The sequence below is a fragment of the Chamaea fasciata genome, unplaced genomic scaffold (genome assembly GCF_029207755.1).
Source record: "Chamaea fasciata isolate MVZ Bird 193981 ecotype frontalis unplaced genomic scaffold, bChaFas1.0.hap1 SCAF_2, whole genome shotgun sequence".
In the NCBI taxonomy this organism is placed as follows: domain Eukaryota; kingdom Metazoa; phylum Chordata; class Aves; order Passeriformes; family Sylviidae; genus Chamaea; species Chamaea fasciata.
The window spans coordinates 102,503,527-102,519,102 of record NW_027094087.1 but is presented as its reverse complement, the minus strand read 5'-3'; the positions used below and the strand labels follow the sequence as shown (position 1 = coordinate 102,519,102).

The 15,576-nt window shown below is 38.8% G+C and overlaps 1 protein-coding gene across 1 annotated transcript in view; it reads right to left on the bottom strand.

The window, feature by feature from the left end:
- Nucleotides 1-728: 728 nt before the first annotated feature.
- Nucleotides 729-15,576, bottom strand: part of PHEX (phosphate regulating endopeptidase X-linked) — a 96,417-nt gene continuing 81,569 nt past the window's right edge. Inside the window, exons 16-22 of the mRNA XM_066177513.1 lie at nucleotides 14,626-14,680; nucleotides 11,470-11,537; nucleotides 9,579-9,709; nucleotides 6,523-6,588; nucleotides 6,303-6,407; nucleotides 4,536-4,612; nucleotides 729-1,346 (exon numbers count right to left, since the gene is read on the bottom strand). Coding sequence (XP_066033610.1) covers nucleotides 1,244-1,346; nucleotides 4,536-4,612; nucleotides 6,303-6,407; nucleotides 6,523-6,588; nucleotides 9,579-9,709; nucleotides 11,470-11,537; nucleotides 14,626-14,680 — 605 coding nt within the window. The 3' untranslated portion in view covers nucleotides 729-1,243. The remainder of the gene's footprint in view (nucleotides 1,347-4,535; nucleotides 4,613-6,302; nucleotides 6,408-6,522; nucleotides 6,589-9,578; nucleotides 9,710-11,469; nucleotides 11,538-14,625; nucleotides 14,681-15,576) is intronic.

Sequence of the window (15,576 nt, the reverse complement as noted above, 5' to 3'; positions counted from 1 at the left end):
TTTTTGTTAGGAAAAAAGGAGCTGTGTGTGCCTCCTGCCTCACCTCCCATCCCACCTCCCACAGTAATAGTTATGTGTTAAAGTTTTTCTGCTGTAAAAAAATATCTTTTCATGCATATTCTTAAAAATCAAATTGAAAACTCAACTGGTCTGTATTTTTACTGTATTTTTAAGTCCTCTACTCCTAAATTGCTCTCTTTATCCAGACAAGTCAAATGATGCTGGTATTCTGTTTTTCTGTCACATATTCTTACCTTAATATCACAAGTCATCCTGCTCCATTCAGAACATGAGGGCAAACATGCACACTCCTTACAACGCCATGTAAGACCCAGACACTATGAAAGCCATCATTTAAAAGTGATATAGTATTTCTGGCTGAAAAAAATAAATATATATGAAGCTATCTTCAGCACAAGCTAAAAACCCTCCCTGGGGAAAAACTGCCTACAATGTAATCTGGGGTAAATTCTGCAATATTTATGAGTATTGTGGTGCTGGGAATTCCCTCTGAGAGCCTCTGATTTCCACCATACATTGATTTTTATCATAAACTGTTCTAAAATTAGAAGAGGCCACGATTTGACAAGTATCCTTTATGATTCAGTCCTACAGATGGATACCATGAGGAACTTTCTCAGCTTGAAACTGTTCCAAAACCAGAGGCACTAATCTGACATATTAAACTGAACTTATATAAAGTCTTGTGTCTTTACATCATGCAACATCATTTATGGCATGCTGGGCTGTGACAGCTTAAGTTATGAAAATGCAGTATCACGCAGCAGATCAGAGCTGGCTTTATAGCAGGTCATGAATTTCTTCATCCAGAAAGAATAAATTTTGTGTGGGAGCATTCTGCATAGAACCCCTGCAGAGCAATAGATTAAAACTGGATTTTAGCATTTACATCTTGCTCAACTATAAATCAGGAGTTAGAATTGATAATGGCAGTTATCCATCAACAGCAGTGCAACTGCAGATGAGCAGGAGTAGTTTTATGGTTGAAAGGAGTTAGTTTTTATTATTACACTTAAAGAGAAGCTCTTCTATTTGGAATGTTTCTAGGCTCTAAACAGGGACAGATCAGATCCATGCAGACCATCAGCATGGATGAGGAAGATGCATTTGAAGTAATAACACCTCTCCAGATTTCAGACCATCATTCTGAAACTCTGGCAATGGTCTTGAGCAGTTCACATTGCAGCCTGCTGCTGGCAGAAGAGCTGGAGGGGACCAGCAGCTACCAGAGGCGGCAGGACTCTGCCCCGCGGTTCATGGTCGTGTTCGCCGCGCAATTGAAAGCTTTACGGAACTCCTCAAAGTTGCTCATGGCTCCAATTACCCTGCAAAGAGAAAAGTGATTGACATGCAGGTTGCCTTTTGTCAAACACTACAGGTCTGCGAGTGTTTCAATGTTTTCTCCTTCGGGCTGAATTTTCAGGCTTTCATATGATTTTTTCCACAAATAAAACCAAAAGGTCCAGGAGAAGGGCTCCCAGTTAAAGTTAATATGAAGCAAATATTGTTTCATGCTTCGAGAAACATCTTGCTTTGCTAGAAACTCGATGAAAAACAAATGCATTTTGTGATACTGTGTCCTTTAGAACAATTTTCTAAGGTAACCCTTGATGTAACTCCTGGCAGTACAGATGGGAGACCAGCAGTAGCTGTGCAGGGTAGAATCCTTCTTCCAGCCCTGCTGATGACAGCTGAAGTGCAGCAGGCAGGAGGATGTAAGCACCCACTGGGGTTGTGCTGGCAGTGGTTTCATGTGGCTACCGATTCTCCTAACACTCTCTGCCCACCCACACACCCCCACACCCACTGGGTCCCTGGGACTTTGCAGGGTCAGGGGGCAATTACAGCCTCTTGTTGGGCAGCTCAGCCTTGCACCTGTGAGCATCTCAACTCCTCAGATATTTTGGAAATATATTTTCTGAGCCTTCTGCCCTGACCAGCTCCCAAGGTCTCTTGCCTCTACCACAGGTGGTGTGATACTGAAAGAGCATCACATCCCTGCCTGACACAAGCTGGACAATGTGTTTGCATTCCAGACTGGCACCTTCAGGCATAGGGGTAGAGCTTGGTCTTCGCATGCAGTCATCCTTGGCTCCTACTTCCACGTCTGCATTATTTGATGCAGTCAGAAACTATTATTTTACCTTTGCTAGATTGCAATTGTGTTTTTTGCTGCTTTTCCCTATGCTTTTAACCACCTTGGGATTCACTAACCTGAAACTTGTATTAAAGAGTTTTCTGAGTTAAAAGCAGAAAAATATCTACTGTGTAATTGTATACCTTTCCTTTGTTATGCAGTGGGGAGGCATTTTTCTATATTGCAGACAATCAGCTTCTCAGTGCAGCTCAGCATGGTAGAAAATATTCTTATTACATTGATTAGACTTTATGTGAGTAAGAAAATTTGCAGTCATCTGGCACAAAAATGCCTAAAGGTCAGTTTTGTAGGGAAGATTACCAAATTAGGCTATCCTTCAAATAAGATATGCAACTTTACTGTAAAAAAATTGCAGATACATATTCAGGGACTGGAACAGCAAGAGCTGGTCATGCAGAACTGCTGATGTTGGTGGGAGTTCTGCCTGCCATGCCAGGGATTTCAATCTGAAATTGGCATTCAAAAATAGCAAAGACACATGCTAATACTGAAAATCTGCCAATTAAAAACAAATAAACCCAGAATTTATCCAGTGGAAAAATCTTTATGTGTGCATGCATGCCACTTTTCTACCCATGGTTTGATATTGCCACACATTAACTGAAATCAGAGTGGAGTGTCTGGATTTCATCCCATTGAATTATAGTAGAGACACCTTTCCTTGAGCAGGTCACGCTAGCCTCCCTTGGTAATCGATAGAAAGATGTACTTGCAGAGTCTAAGTAATTTAAATTTATTACCTGCTGAAACATTTATTTATATATATATATAAACTTTTAAAATGCCATTTCCTTTTTGACTGTGAAAAGAAACTGGTGTGAGTAGTTTAGATGCACACACCTGTGCTCAAGACACGTGTTGCTCATTTCTATAATTTTTACTGTTACCTTTTATAATTACTTTTAAAAGGGCCATTTGAGATTTTTGGACAGAAAGAGCTGTCAGTGTTGGAGCTAGCTGTATTACAGTTACGCTTATAATGGTCTTGGGACATAAATAAAACCAAGTTGGGAGAAATAGATAATTTGTTAGCCCAGCTGATATGACTTGCAAGACGAGACAAGCACCAGTGCTTTTCTTCAGTTCTGAAACAGAAGCCAGTTCACAGTATCTTGCACAAAACCTAAGAAAAACTTTTGTTTACATTTTCTAGATCTCAAATTAATCTAAACTTCTCTGAAATTTTCTTTAATAGCCTGATGCCTTCAAAAGTTTTCCTAATAAATACTCTATCCTTAGAGTTCCATGTATATCACCATCTCATGGGAATGTATCTATGTAAGGATTCAGAATATAAATACATCTATAGGTAAATAAACCTGAGGATTTTAAAAGACAACAGATGGTTACTTTACCAAAATCTTAACAAAGGTAGGAATTATGAAAAGAATATCCCTGTAGGCTGAAGGTCAGCCTAATGCTCCTGTCCTTATTGTCATGATGTATTTTCAATGTTAAAAGGCACACATAATTGCATATGCACTACTTTTACCCTCACTAGCTGGTATAACACTCTTTTAGTCAACAGAAAATGGTAGGATTCTCTAGAAGGCAAATAATCCACTGTATTGTGTGAATTTTGTTGTGGAGTTTACATCCTTTGTCCAAATAAAGCGGTAATGTAGTACTTGACCAAGGGCAAACACAGAATTCTTAGTTAAGTAAATGCAACCAACATGAATCCCAACAAAACCAAAATGTTCTTGGTGAAGAAGCAGAAAAACAAGTTCTGACTTCCTAATTCCTATGTAGTCTCTAAAACTTTCCCCCTTCCCATGGCAGGGAGTTCATGGGTGTCTGTGGCTGGAGGAGCCTGTGGGAGGCCCTTTGGCAAGGACAGACTTTCTCTGCCATGGCTGGACAATCACAGCTCCTTCAAGCAAAGTGTCACTTGGAGGACAATGGAAGAGTTTAAACTGAACTCACAGGGCGCGTTTTGCTTTGCACTGTCAATGTAATTCAAGGTCAAGAATTAGGAGCTTTTAATGAACTCAGACAGATTAAATCAAGGACCCTACTTAGATTCACTGTTTTCTAAACTAGAATTGCTTAGGGAAAGAAAGTGATAGATGAGGCATTTTAGGTACTCAAGCCATGATTACAGGACATCACAGGGATCAGAATGTGCGCTGGTTCAAATGCTTTTGAAGGTAGATGCAAGCTCCTCAATTTTACAGAAGAGCATTTGTAATAGTGAAAGATAAGCTAATAAAACCAGTTCAATTTCCATCTAAACCAAGAGCACAGTCCAATTTTGTGTTTCCCCCTAACCCCCTCCTAAAATGCTATATTTCTGCACTTCTGTTCTGTAGTGATTGATTCTGTGTACACTAAGGAAATACCACATTTGCACTACCTGAACTGAGGGGGGCTGTGAGCTCCAGTATATATCTGCTCCCTCGCGGATTCCGGTCTAAAGGAGTTGCATCTTACCTAATAAAATAAAATAAATATTAAAAAACAAACAAACAAACAAACAAAACAAAAACAACAACAACAAAAAACCCAACCAGAAACAGGCACATTATCTGGGATGGCTTTTTATGTAAAGCAAAATGTAATGTCACTGTTCTTAAGATGCCTGTTACTTATAGAATGCATAAAATGGAAAGGCCCTATAAATTCCTACTTTGTTTCACCTTTGCCAATCTGCAGTTTTCCCTTGGCATATTCTTGTTTTTCAAATCCCCTAACAGATCCAGTGTCCACCCACTGTTTTTCTCTACACACTCCCGTCATCTAATCACAGTCACTTTACTAGTTCTTTTTTTGAAGTTCTCTATAATGGTAGCTTGTCTGTCAGCTTGTGCTGCAGCATCTCACACCTTAATAATTACCAAACATACTTCTTGGTCTCAAAACTATGTAATGTGTCTAAAAGGAACACATAATTATGCTTACCATCTCTAGAATTGCTGCTATATTACCTGACATATTAATGCCGTGTTGGAATGTCAGTTTCTTTTGAAATTACACATTTTCCACATTTCCATCAGTGGTCCCCAGTTCCCTGTTCCTGATAAGATACTTAACCCAATCATAACTGACAAAAAAACCTGGTTAGATAGAAAGTCCCTCTTACACTCTATCCATTGCATGAAAAAGCTCCTTTAAACTGTCCCTTCCGTACCTAAGTCTCTACATTAAATGTTCCTATCAAAAACATCCTTTAAGCCAGATTTCCCATAGGATTTCAGTGGACTTCAGTGCAATTTTGTCTGGCTCAACACAGTTCTGACATTTTAAATAATTCCTTGCATACACTGCTCTCACTGTGCATGTGTCCTCCCTGTGAAGGACCACTGGACATATGATTCCTGCAGTGATCCTGTAAGATGCCCAGATGTTCCCTATTGCTTCAAAATTTTCTTGGAGAAAAACTGACACGAGGTGAAACTTAATTCAGCATAAACAATGAGAGTGGAATATTTTCTTTGTTCAATATAGTCAAACTGAAACAGCCATAGGCCCACAGACTGCTACACTGACTCTCAGCAGAGAAATTATTTTCAGCCAGGACTGGTTGCACTGGGTCCTGTTTCTTCAGTTTGGGATGATTCATTCCTTCAACTGCTGGCAAGTTTCATAGCCTTTTACCCCTCATGTAGGGAGTTTGCCCCAGTTTGTTTACCCAAATAAAAAATTTCTGATCCTCTCCCTTGCTTGATGTTTTTTCTAAAAAACTCACATCCCTTATCAAAGTTTTTTTTACAGTATATTTAGTGTACAGATGGGAAAAAATAAATGAAGACTTTCTTCACTGCTGCTTAGTGTCCTCGAACAGCATACAGAGTAACAAATGGTGTTAGTTAAAGTTGAGAGAGTCTGAGGAGTCAATACCTGCAGGAAGACCCTTTTAGTGCAGGGAAGTCGAAAGAAGAAAGAAAGTTGCTGTGACAACACTGTGCAAAACCAAGAATAATTTCAGCAGGTCTGGCACCATAGGTAGTTAAGGACAAAGAAGGAAAGAGAAATAAATAATAATTGTCAAGAAGTCTCTGCTTATACTCTCAAAAGTTTGTGTTTGGATGATGCAGATTGTTGAAACCAAGCAAGCTCATCTCTGCACTCCATATTGTTCAGGTTAATAGACGGGGATTTGCAACACATTTGTATTACTCACATGGGCATAACTCAGAAAGAAAAGCTGGTTATGCGTGAAGTCAAGGCCTGGAAGTAAAGGCTCTTCTTCTCCTCCCCTCTTTTCTGTAATCCATTTCCTGTATGCCTGATAAGAAAGAGATACTAAGTGCCTTTCAGCAACATGAAGATAACCACAGCTATGATTTTCGTTTATTTTTTTTTTAATAATACGATGTCTCAGATATTTTTCATCTACTTACCCTGAAAGCTTCTCGCAAACCTCCATTATCTGCAATGTTTTCTGCCAAAGTTCTCTTCCCTTTCACCTTGGCACAAGGAAAGATCGTCAGTCATTTGACCCATTTCTGAACTTCCTACTTGATCAACTTCAAAAAGAGGGGGAAAAGTAAAACAAGGCAAGAACAACCTCAGTGAATTTCAACCAACTTTGGTTAGGAAAACTGCGTTTCCATGTGAAAACTGCCAGTAAACTATTTTCTGTGATGAGTTATCCTGGCGCTGGTCATAGATCTCTGTAGCACAAAAATATAGTAGATAGAATGCACTTAAGAATCCTGTCCCTGATCTTTGAGCTGAGTGTCAGTAATTTTCCCCAAAGGACTGTTTATATCTGGTGACATGTGATATCCAGTAGCCTCTTAAACTTTTATCCAAAAGGCTATATTTATTTCTCCACATAACTCTTAATATACTACTGGGATGCTAAAATAACTTCTAAGTCATAACATAAATAAGCAGAATTAAAAAATAACTGTCAGAGACAAAATCAAAATTGGTAGTATATTCAGTGTTCTAAAAATATCTGCAGAGGAGATTCCTGTTGCTTCTCCTGTGTATTGATTCCAAGAGCAGGAGCAATAGCAACAAGAATGTATTGTGGGAAACTGCACTATATAAACTTTGTGAGGAAACTGGTCTCCTGGCATTACCAAGTGCAATGTCGTTACAAAGAAATCCTAATTTCTGCTGGAGCAGCATCATCTCTACTCACCCAGCCTACTGAGGTCCTTGTGTTACCAACTGTATTTGTAATTAGCAGTTTTCCTCTCTCCTGTGCCTCAAATAAGCAAGATCATTGAGCACAGTCTTGAGCAGGGCTCTGAAGGTCAAAGCTGGCTGCAGCCATCAGCTCTCCCATGCCACAGAGATCAGTACAGTGGGCTTGGCAACAGGGCTCAGTTTCAGGATGGCAGAAGAGGTGAAAATGGAGAAGAAGAGGTAAAAACACCAAGGGAATGGCCAGGTACTTGGGCACAGCCCCACACTCAGGGCAGAGGAGCACCCAGAGTGGACTCAGGACATCTTACTTGATGCCTTGGGTGCAATGTTATGAGAAAAATGGGAGCCACAGAGGCAAGTGCAACCCTTCCTGCCAGCTCTCCCCTGCCCTCAGGAGGATGGAGATGGAGGTGAGAGAGAAGCTTTCAGGACAAAAGGTGCTGGGACACCAGGGGCCAGGCATGCATACAGCTGCCTTTTTCCCTGGCCTTCCTGCTCACACAATTTACTTGCATTGGGCTTGTGAAGGAGACTGACTTAGAGTGTAAGATCAGAGTAACTTAACAGTGGCATAGGGCCACAGGTCATCTAAAAAGTGGAAGAATCCTTTCTGCTGATCTCAGGCAGCTCTGGATCAGGTATTTGAGACTACTCTGCACAGAGAGATTGTGGCAGGGATCAGGGACCATGATGAGCCCTGTATTTGATGAGATGACTTTATGTGATTATTGCACTCTGAAGCAATTTCTATATCCACTTTTTCTTTCATTAGGCTTCTTTTCTGAAGACATTTTTATTGTATACCAGATGAGAAAGAAGAAGAATAAATAGGTTTCTTGATCCATGAAAAATATTCATCCAAGGGTAAAAAACCTGCAGAGTATTGATGTAAATGACAGGCCAAAATGATAATAAAAAAGGTCTTTGCTTGCATAGCTCTTCATACAAAAGCCATAAAATATGGCAGAAAATTGGAAAAATCTTCTATCATCTAAAAAGTGCTTTTGGTTATCCTGTGGATATAGAAGAAATGGGATGACAAGGCTGTGGGTAACAGGATCTCTCTAGTAAACCCATCCATGGACTTCAAAGCCAGTATCTACACTGGGAGGAAATTCAGACCCACCTTATCTCAAGAGACAGTGCAAAAGGTAAAGAGGATGACCAAGCCAATGGCAGAGGCATAGGAAGGGCTCTTCCACATACTTGGGGAAGGTTTTAATGATCTTCTTCGAGTGGCATTTTTGTAATGGCAGTTTTTGTCCTACAAATATTCAGGAATAGACCTGAGAATTTTTATTTGTAAATTAGCTTATTATGAAGTATTTCAAGTCTGAGTTTCTGGACCTCAGTTTGGAACACAATATGGCTTTGTTATCTCTGAGATCAGCAAAAAACAAGCCTGGAAAAAAAAAAAAAAGCACTAGAATTGTTGATAAGTATTTCATGGGGCCTCACTATTCTTAAAAAGCAAAGATGTACTAGTATTTCTAGAATGTATGTAAGAGGGGATAGAATTGAGTGAGGACTGGAGTATGTGTTTTATCCTGAAAACTAAGATTAAAATCATGTCCCAGACAACATTACTGGAATTTCAGCTATTCATTTCTGAATGTCTGGGATGTATCCTGTTCATCCTCATTTTGGACACACATATGAATGTACACATTTTCAGGGAAGACCATACCTCTGATAGACAATGAAACAGAAACAATTCCCTTGCACTTTCTTTCTCAATCCTTTTCTAGGAGCTACTGCTGTCATATTCCCTTCATTAGACATACAAATGGGGTCTGTGTGCACACATGGAAGAAATAGCAAGAGCTGAATCTGAAATAAAGTAGGGCTTTTGCATCCATTTTATAGTTGCAATAAATAACAGGCAGAATCGTTAAAGGAATATTTAACATGCTGTTATTTTCTTTCTAAAAGAGTGACTGTTCAGTTTTCATTACAGACCTCATCTTCAGAAGACATTTAACATGCTCACAATAATTAGACCAGCCCTACTGAGTGGCTTCATCTTCTTCCTCTGATTCCAAAACTATGTGATGGAGAGAAATGGTTTAACCCTGTCACCATAGTGTGGGTAGTGGTATTTGACTGGACTAATGAAACCTGACAGACAATTTTTAGCACAATTATTCACCTCAAAAAATCATTTGTTGTGAGAAATGAAGTTGGTAGCCTAATATCCCAATACATTGGGATTTTTAAAAAGAGAACTTAGAAAAAAAAGCACAACAACCCAAACTCCTCATGTACCACTGTTTTCAGTCACTGGTGGTTTACATACATGTAAGCCAGCTTGCTTCCAGTAGTAATTGCTGTATTGATTAACCATGCATTTTGTTTTCTCTTTAAATCTTTCTTCAGAGTCAGTCGTCCACCAAGGGTCTAAATTTCCACTTTTGTCATATTTCCGACCTCAAAAAGGAAAGAAAGAAAACAAATTTCTTTGCAGAGGAGAAAACTTGTACAGTTTAGGAATCTATCACCTTCACAGAAATGAGAGGTGAATGTTTTCATGTAAGAGTGTGTACAAAATGGATAGCATCAGTGAGCAAAATCTTGACCCCACTCAAATCAGCAGTGAAAAGCTGACATTCTATTTATTGTCATAATTTCCATTTGCAGAAAAAGATAGTAATGACTAATGAGTTCTATAGTACATTTCATAATTACGCAGTGTAAGAGGTACATAGCTTTCTTGCAAGTATAATTGTATTTTTCATCCTCAGACCATATATCTTTATTTCTGAAAATGTGATGATAACTAATTTATTATTAATTCTTCACTTGATCAGGAAAAAAATCCATTTCATGCAAACTTCTGAAGTTTCCATTTTTAATTTTGGAGCAAAACCAGAACATTAAAACCCTACTCACGGAAACAGGGGAAATACACACATCCCATTGCCCAGGCTGATGGTTATAGCAGCGGCTTGTTTCAGCCTCAGATCCCTGCTCCCTATCAGTTGTAGGAGAATATTTCATCTCCATCATGACTCCAGCCAGTCAGACACAAGACATGTTTGGACTATTCTGGGAGTGTGTTTGACTGCCCATGTGGATGCAGACTTGCTCTGTGATTTGACTCCTCTTTGCAACTGCAGGAGGGAGAGGTAAGGAGCAACACAGACGTAATACCAGGTAAAGAAGATATTTTGTTTCATCTTTGTATTTTTTTTTTCCCCTCTGTGTATTGTCTTGTGAAGGGTGACAGATTCCTTAGAGATGTATTTATTTCTCTATTTGGAAGGTAACACTCTGGCAAGAAGGAGGGGTCTGCTGAGGGAATCAAACCTTAGGTTCCTTTCTGACTGGCAGGGGACAAGGTGGCGATTAGATGCTCACCTAAACAAGGTGGGAGTTTATGAAGAAAAATGTCTCTGTTCTGGAGTGTCTGTGGACACAAAGTGTTGTAGAGCAGCATCAACGGGATACCAAGATACAATGGGGTTTTTTGTTGGTTGGGTTTTTTTGGGTGTTTTTTTAAGGTATTCAATATTACACAACATAAGAAAATTCAAAATTACTCCCTGGAGGAGGTTCAAGTTTCTGTCTCCCTGCACCTCCCTTCTCCCCCCTCTCCCCTCACTTTCTCTCAGAAGCCAAATTTTTAAAAGCACGTTGCTGAGACAGCCAAACCTAGATAGTGGCAATGCCACACTCCAGCCAGTTTGTCAGGACAATTGGATTGACATTTTCTGACCATTTTTTCCCCTCTCTCTCTTTTTTGAATTTAATTTTTATATTTTGCAACACCTTTTCTGTACCACTCTTGTTCCAGTATTGTATTTTAAAACTTTTGCAATTATCTTTTGAAAAATGTCAAACCTCGAATGAAAAGTTTTCTTGGAAGTAACTTTTATCAATCAGAAATAATCCCTTGGCCCTTGCCACTGCCCCTGCTAGGACTTTCAGAATCTGTTGCTGATTTAGTTTTCATTCAAGACAAACAAAAAAAATCAAACTTGTGGTATTTCTTACCAAATAAAATCCAATTCAGACAAGCATAATTCCATGTAAATAAGTCTAATAAATACAAGTTTATCTTTTTTTCACACAACTCAGCACCCCTAAAAAAACCAAAACAAGAAAAACGCTACAGCATGTACAAGTCAGATTTCTAATCTGTCAACTCTGTAAATAAAATAGTTATCAAAATGCAGTCAAATACTCACCATTGCTATCAAATCCATGAGTAAACTCATGGCCAACAATCACTCCTATGGCACCGTAACTCAATGACCTGTAACATGAAGAAGCAGTTTCCTCAGAAAGTGTTCACAGTCACGAACATTAAAGGACAAAAGACCTCAGGAAAGATCATTATTGATTTAAAAAGAGGGTGAGGAGGCAGGGGTTATGGGTCTAAAAATCAGACCTACACAATTTTGACTTAAAGACGTTGAAAGTCTTAACATTGAACTCTTGTTTAAAAGTAACATTTAATCTAAAACTTTAGAAGCATTGTGATGGTTCACTCTTCCAACCAAATCCCTTATCAGCACCATATGAGCTCCAAAATGTCTCCTTCAGCTGACTGCACTCTGTATATCCTGACTGGGAACAGGACAAAGTTACAGCTGTAACTACTCTGAAACAAAGACTATATTTTGTAAAGCATTAACAGATCTCCACTCAGCTTTAAAAAGAAAGGTCTTATAATTCCCTTGCACCTGCCCTGGAATAGGGCATGATAATAGAGTCAGATCTAATACACCCAGGAAACAGAGTAAAAAGAAATACTATATATTCCTGATTGACAAATAATTATATCTTCCTTATTATATCCCAATAAAACTGCTTTTAGGAGAAATAGGGATGAAAGAGAGAAAAGCTTAGGGCTTTTTTACACCAAATACAGTGGATATCATGGGGGTAGGTGATTTACTCAATGCATCTTTCATATACTGAGCTGCTTTTTGTGATTTTAATTATTTCAGTTATTGAGATGTTGTGCTTCAAAGTAGCTTATAGTATTTCTAACACATCTTATTGAAATAGAAGAAAGGCAGAGGGTTTTGAAATAATGTATGATTGGACCTAATGATCCATAGTGCACTAATTGCTCATCTCAGTCATGCCCAAAAAGTATTATATCATTTAATTCCCTCTGCTCCCATGAAAATCCTTCATTTTGTTTTTTTCTTTCCTGAATGGTACTTTGCATGTGTTAAAATCTTCCCTTCTGCTTTTTAGTCCACGTACTGTTACAAACCACCTCCAAAAAATGCAGGTTAAAATTATATGTTTCAGCAATGGATATATCATCCTTTTGTGTGACAAATTTGTAATCTTGTGTAGCACACAGTGATAATTACCCCTAATAAATGCACGATGTAAGACTTGTTATCCATATCTGAAGAAAATGGGTTATACAGGATCTTTTGCAGCTGAAGAAGTATAAAAATAATGGCACAAAACATGTAAAGAGATCGAGAAGAAACAAGCCCTATTACAAAATACATCTTATTTTTCCTCTAAGGATTTTTGTCACCATGAGTGACAGGAGAAAGAACGGGCTAGCCTTCTGGCACTCCTACAGCTTTCCTTAGCTCCAAAAGATGGGGATAAGGTTGCAGTGAATTTTGGCCTTTGAACCTGTGAACTCCAGCATTTTGTCCAGCTCAACAACATTTTTTCCAGAAATTTTTCCAGCTCAGCTCATGCTTCTCACTTCTGGGCACAGCTGGACAGAGATGGAAGGGATAGGTGCAGCCCAGCAGATACCATATTAAAGGGGAACTTTCTGGGACTGGGGAAGGTCAGAGAAGTGTAAGGAAGCTATAAGGTCAGGTAGTTTGAAGTCTCTACTTCAACGTACCTGGCACTGAAGAATCATAACTGTGAATGATTTGAACATTAATTATTTTATTTCATGTGCTGAGATGTAAAAGTGATAGCTAAGCTTCACTTTATGCAAATAGATGTAACCATTTTTTGGAGGTTGTTCTGCAACTGGACACTAAAATGCCACTAAATGTTAAATATTTGCTAAATCAGTTTTCCAGCAAGCACTGGTGATTTTTGGATGGTTTATCTGTTCTACTGCCAGGTACTGTTTCTTCTAAGCAGACAGAAAACATCCAGAATATTTCAAGGACAAAAGCAATGTATTGTCTGATAAAAACCAGCTACATTTGTTTACTAAATTTCATTTTGATACCTACTCAAGCAAAACCAATTTAAGCTAAGGTAACCTTTAAAGAAGAAAAATGAGCAAAGTATAATACTTTGAAAGAAGCACAATTTTATCACTATGGCAGGAGGTCAGGATACAGAGAAATCTCTTCAGAAAGCAAAGCTGGAAAGAGGTCTGCAATAACTGTAACAGAAAATAAGTTCACCTTAACAAAAAAGACTTTCTTCTATCCCCAATTACCACTTACAAAGTCAGCTGGCCCACAAGAATTCTCTTGGAATACAAATTAATTTGTTCCTAAATTGAATGTGTCTTTCTACATATATTGCCAATTTTCCTGTTTACAAGGACAAAATCCAGATTGGATGATGCCAAACACAAAATGATCAAAAAGTTTGATTTTCTTTTTAACAAAGATTTATTAAGGATATGCTTCACCAGTAACTGGTTTTACAGAACTGCAAAATAACTTTCAGAAACTGCCATCAGAAACTTTTCACGGTCTTGTCCTGCCCTAAAATAGAAACCTATTGAACTGCACAAAAGCAGTGATTTTTCAAAATTTAATGCATGTGACCTATAATTACCCTTCCTCAGCTACACTGGCACATGGGCCTGCTCAGGCAATCTCAGGCAATCACTTATGCTCATGAAGATATTCTCATGCACCTCGACAGGCACAGACAAGGGCCCACTGCTAATCTTAGATATTAGCAGAAAGTGAACAATAAACTGATAATAATTGGCTTCTAAGGGTATTCACTCCTGTTCAGAAAATGTTAGTTACCTGATTTACAATTCCTTTTAATACCTGCCATGTGCATGCTGCTGCATGTGCATGCTATAGCATTGAAACACTTCCACTTGGGCGCGCTTAATTATCAATTCCTGTGAGAAATCAGTCATCAGTTTAAGACAACAGCAACACATACAGCTCCCAAGGGTAAGAAAAAGTATTGCACAAAGGGGCTCTTCTCAAAGTCAGCTCTTCCAGTGGCAAAAGCAGGAGACAGCAGGAGAGAAGAAACAACCCAAGGGAAACAACCCAACAGAAGGACGACAGTTTTCCCAGGTTGCCTTCAGTACCACAGCCTTCTTCTCCATGCCTCTTCTTTGTCTGTATGTGTTTGCAATACCTTTACCTGGTATTCCTCAGTTCTAGGTGGATGAGGTTCCCTGGTGCATTACTTACCTAGGGTACTCTGTTCCCCAAAAGAAAGGTTTTTGAAGTTCTCCTGCTGGGAATCCTGCAACAACAACAAAACAAAACAAAACAAACAAAAAAATCAACAACAACAACAAAAAAAGTGAGGTCGATTGAATGCAGCTGAATAGCTGTCACAATGCCCAAGGGTTTAGATTTTATGACCTCATTTGTTTGGTTTCAGAAGGTTTTTCGAGGGGAGCTTTCCCTCGGGTGGTTGAATACAATAGAGAGGATTGTGGAGAGGCAGCAGGGATCCTGCCACACACACCTCTGAGTGAATGCACGAGTTCCTGTGAAAAACACACCTCATATTTTCTATGAAGAGTACTGACTACCCTCACATGTGCTGACTGATCAATAGATAATACATGGGTAAAGTGCAATAAGAATTAAAATACTCTTATCTTAGTGAGGCTCCAGTGAAAGAAATATGAAAATGATAAAATGTAAGCCTGGTTCTATTTACTCCATGAAAAACAGAGGTAAATGAACATACTTAGGCACTTCTGTAAGGGAAAACTGTAGATTATTAAGGCTGCAGGGTCAGTCTAGCTACAGTTATTACCTGTCTGCTTCTGGTAGACTAACCAGTTGCCAAAAAAAAAAAAATAATCAATGGAGACACTCTGGTGAGTGATGAGCTACTTATGTCTCATATAGGAATCAAAACTGTTCCTCAAATTCAAAGTCACAGGTTTTTTTTTAAATTCCAGGGTGACATTTTAGTGCCAGGATACTAAAGACAGTGAAGCTGCACATGGTAAAAGTTTGACAGCCCAATGAATTACTAAATAAAATATACACCCATGGTCAAAGTTCTTATGTGATGGTGAAAACTGCCACCCTTCCAGGCCCAAATGTTGAATTTACTGTCTTGTGTCACAAACTGCCATCTATAAAGCACAGGCACACACGTGCTTAGAAGATTTACCCACA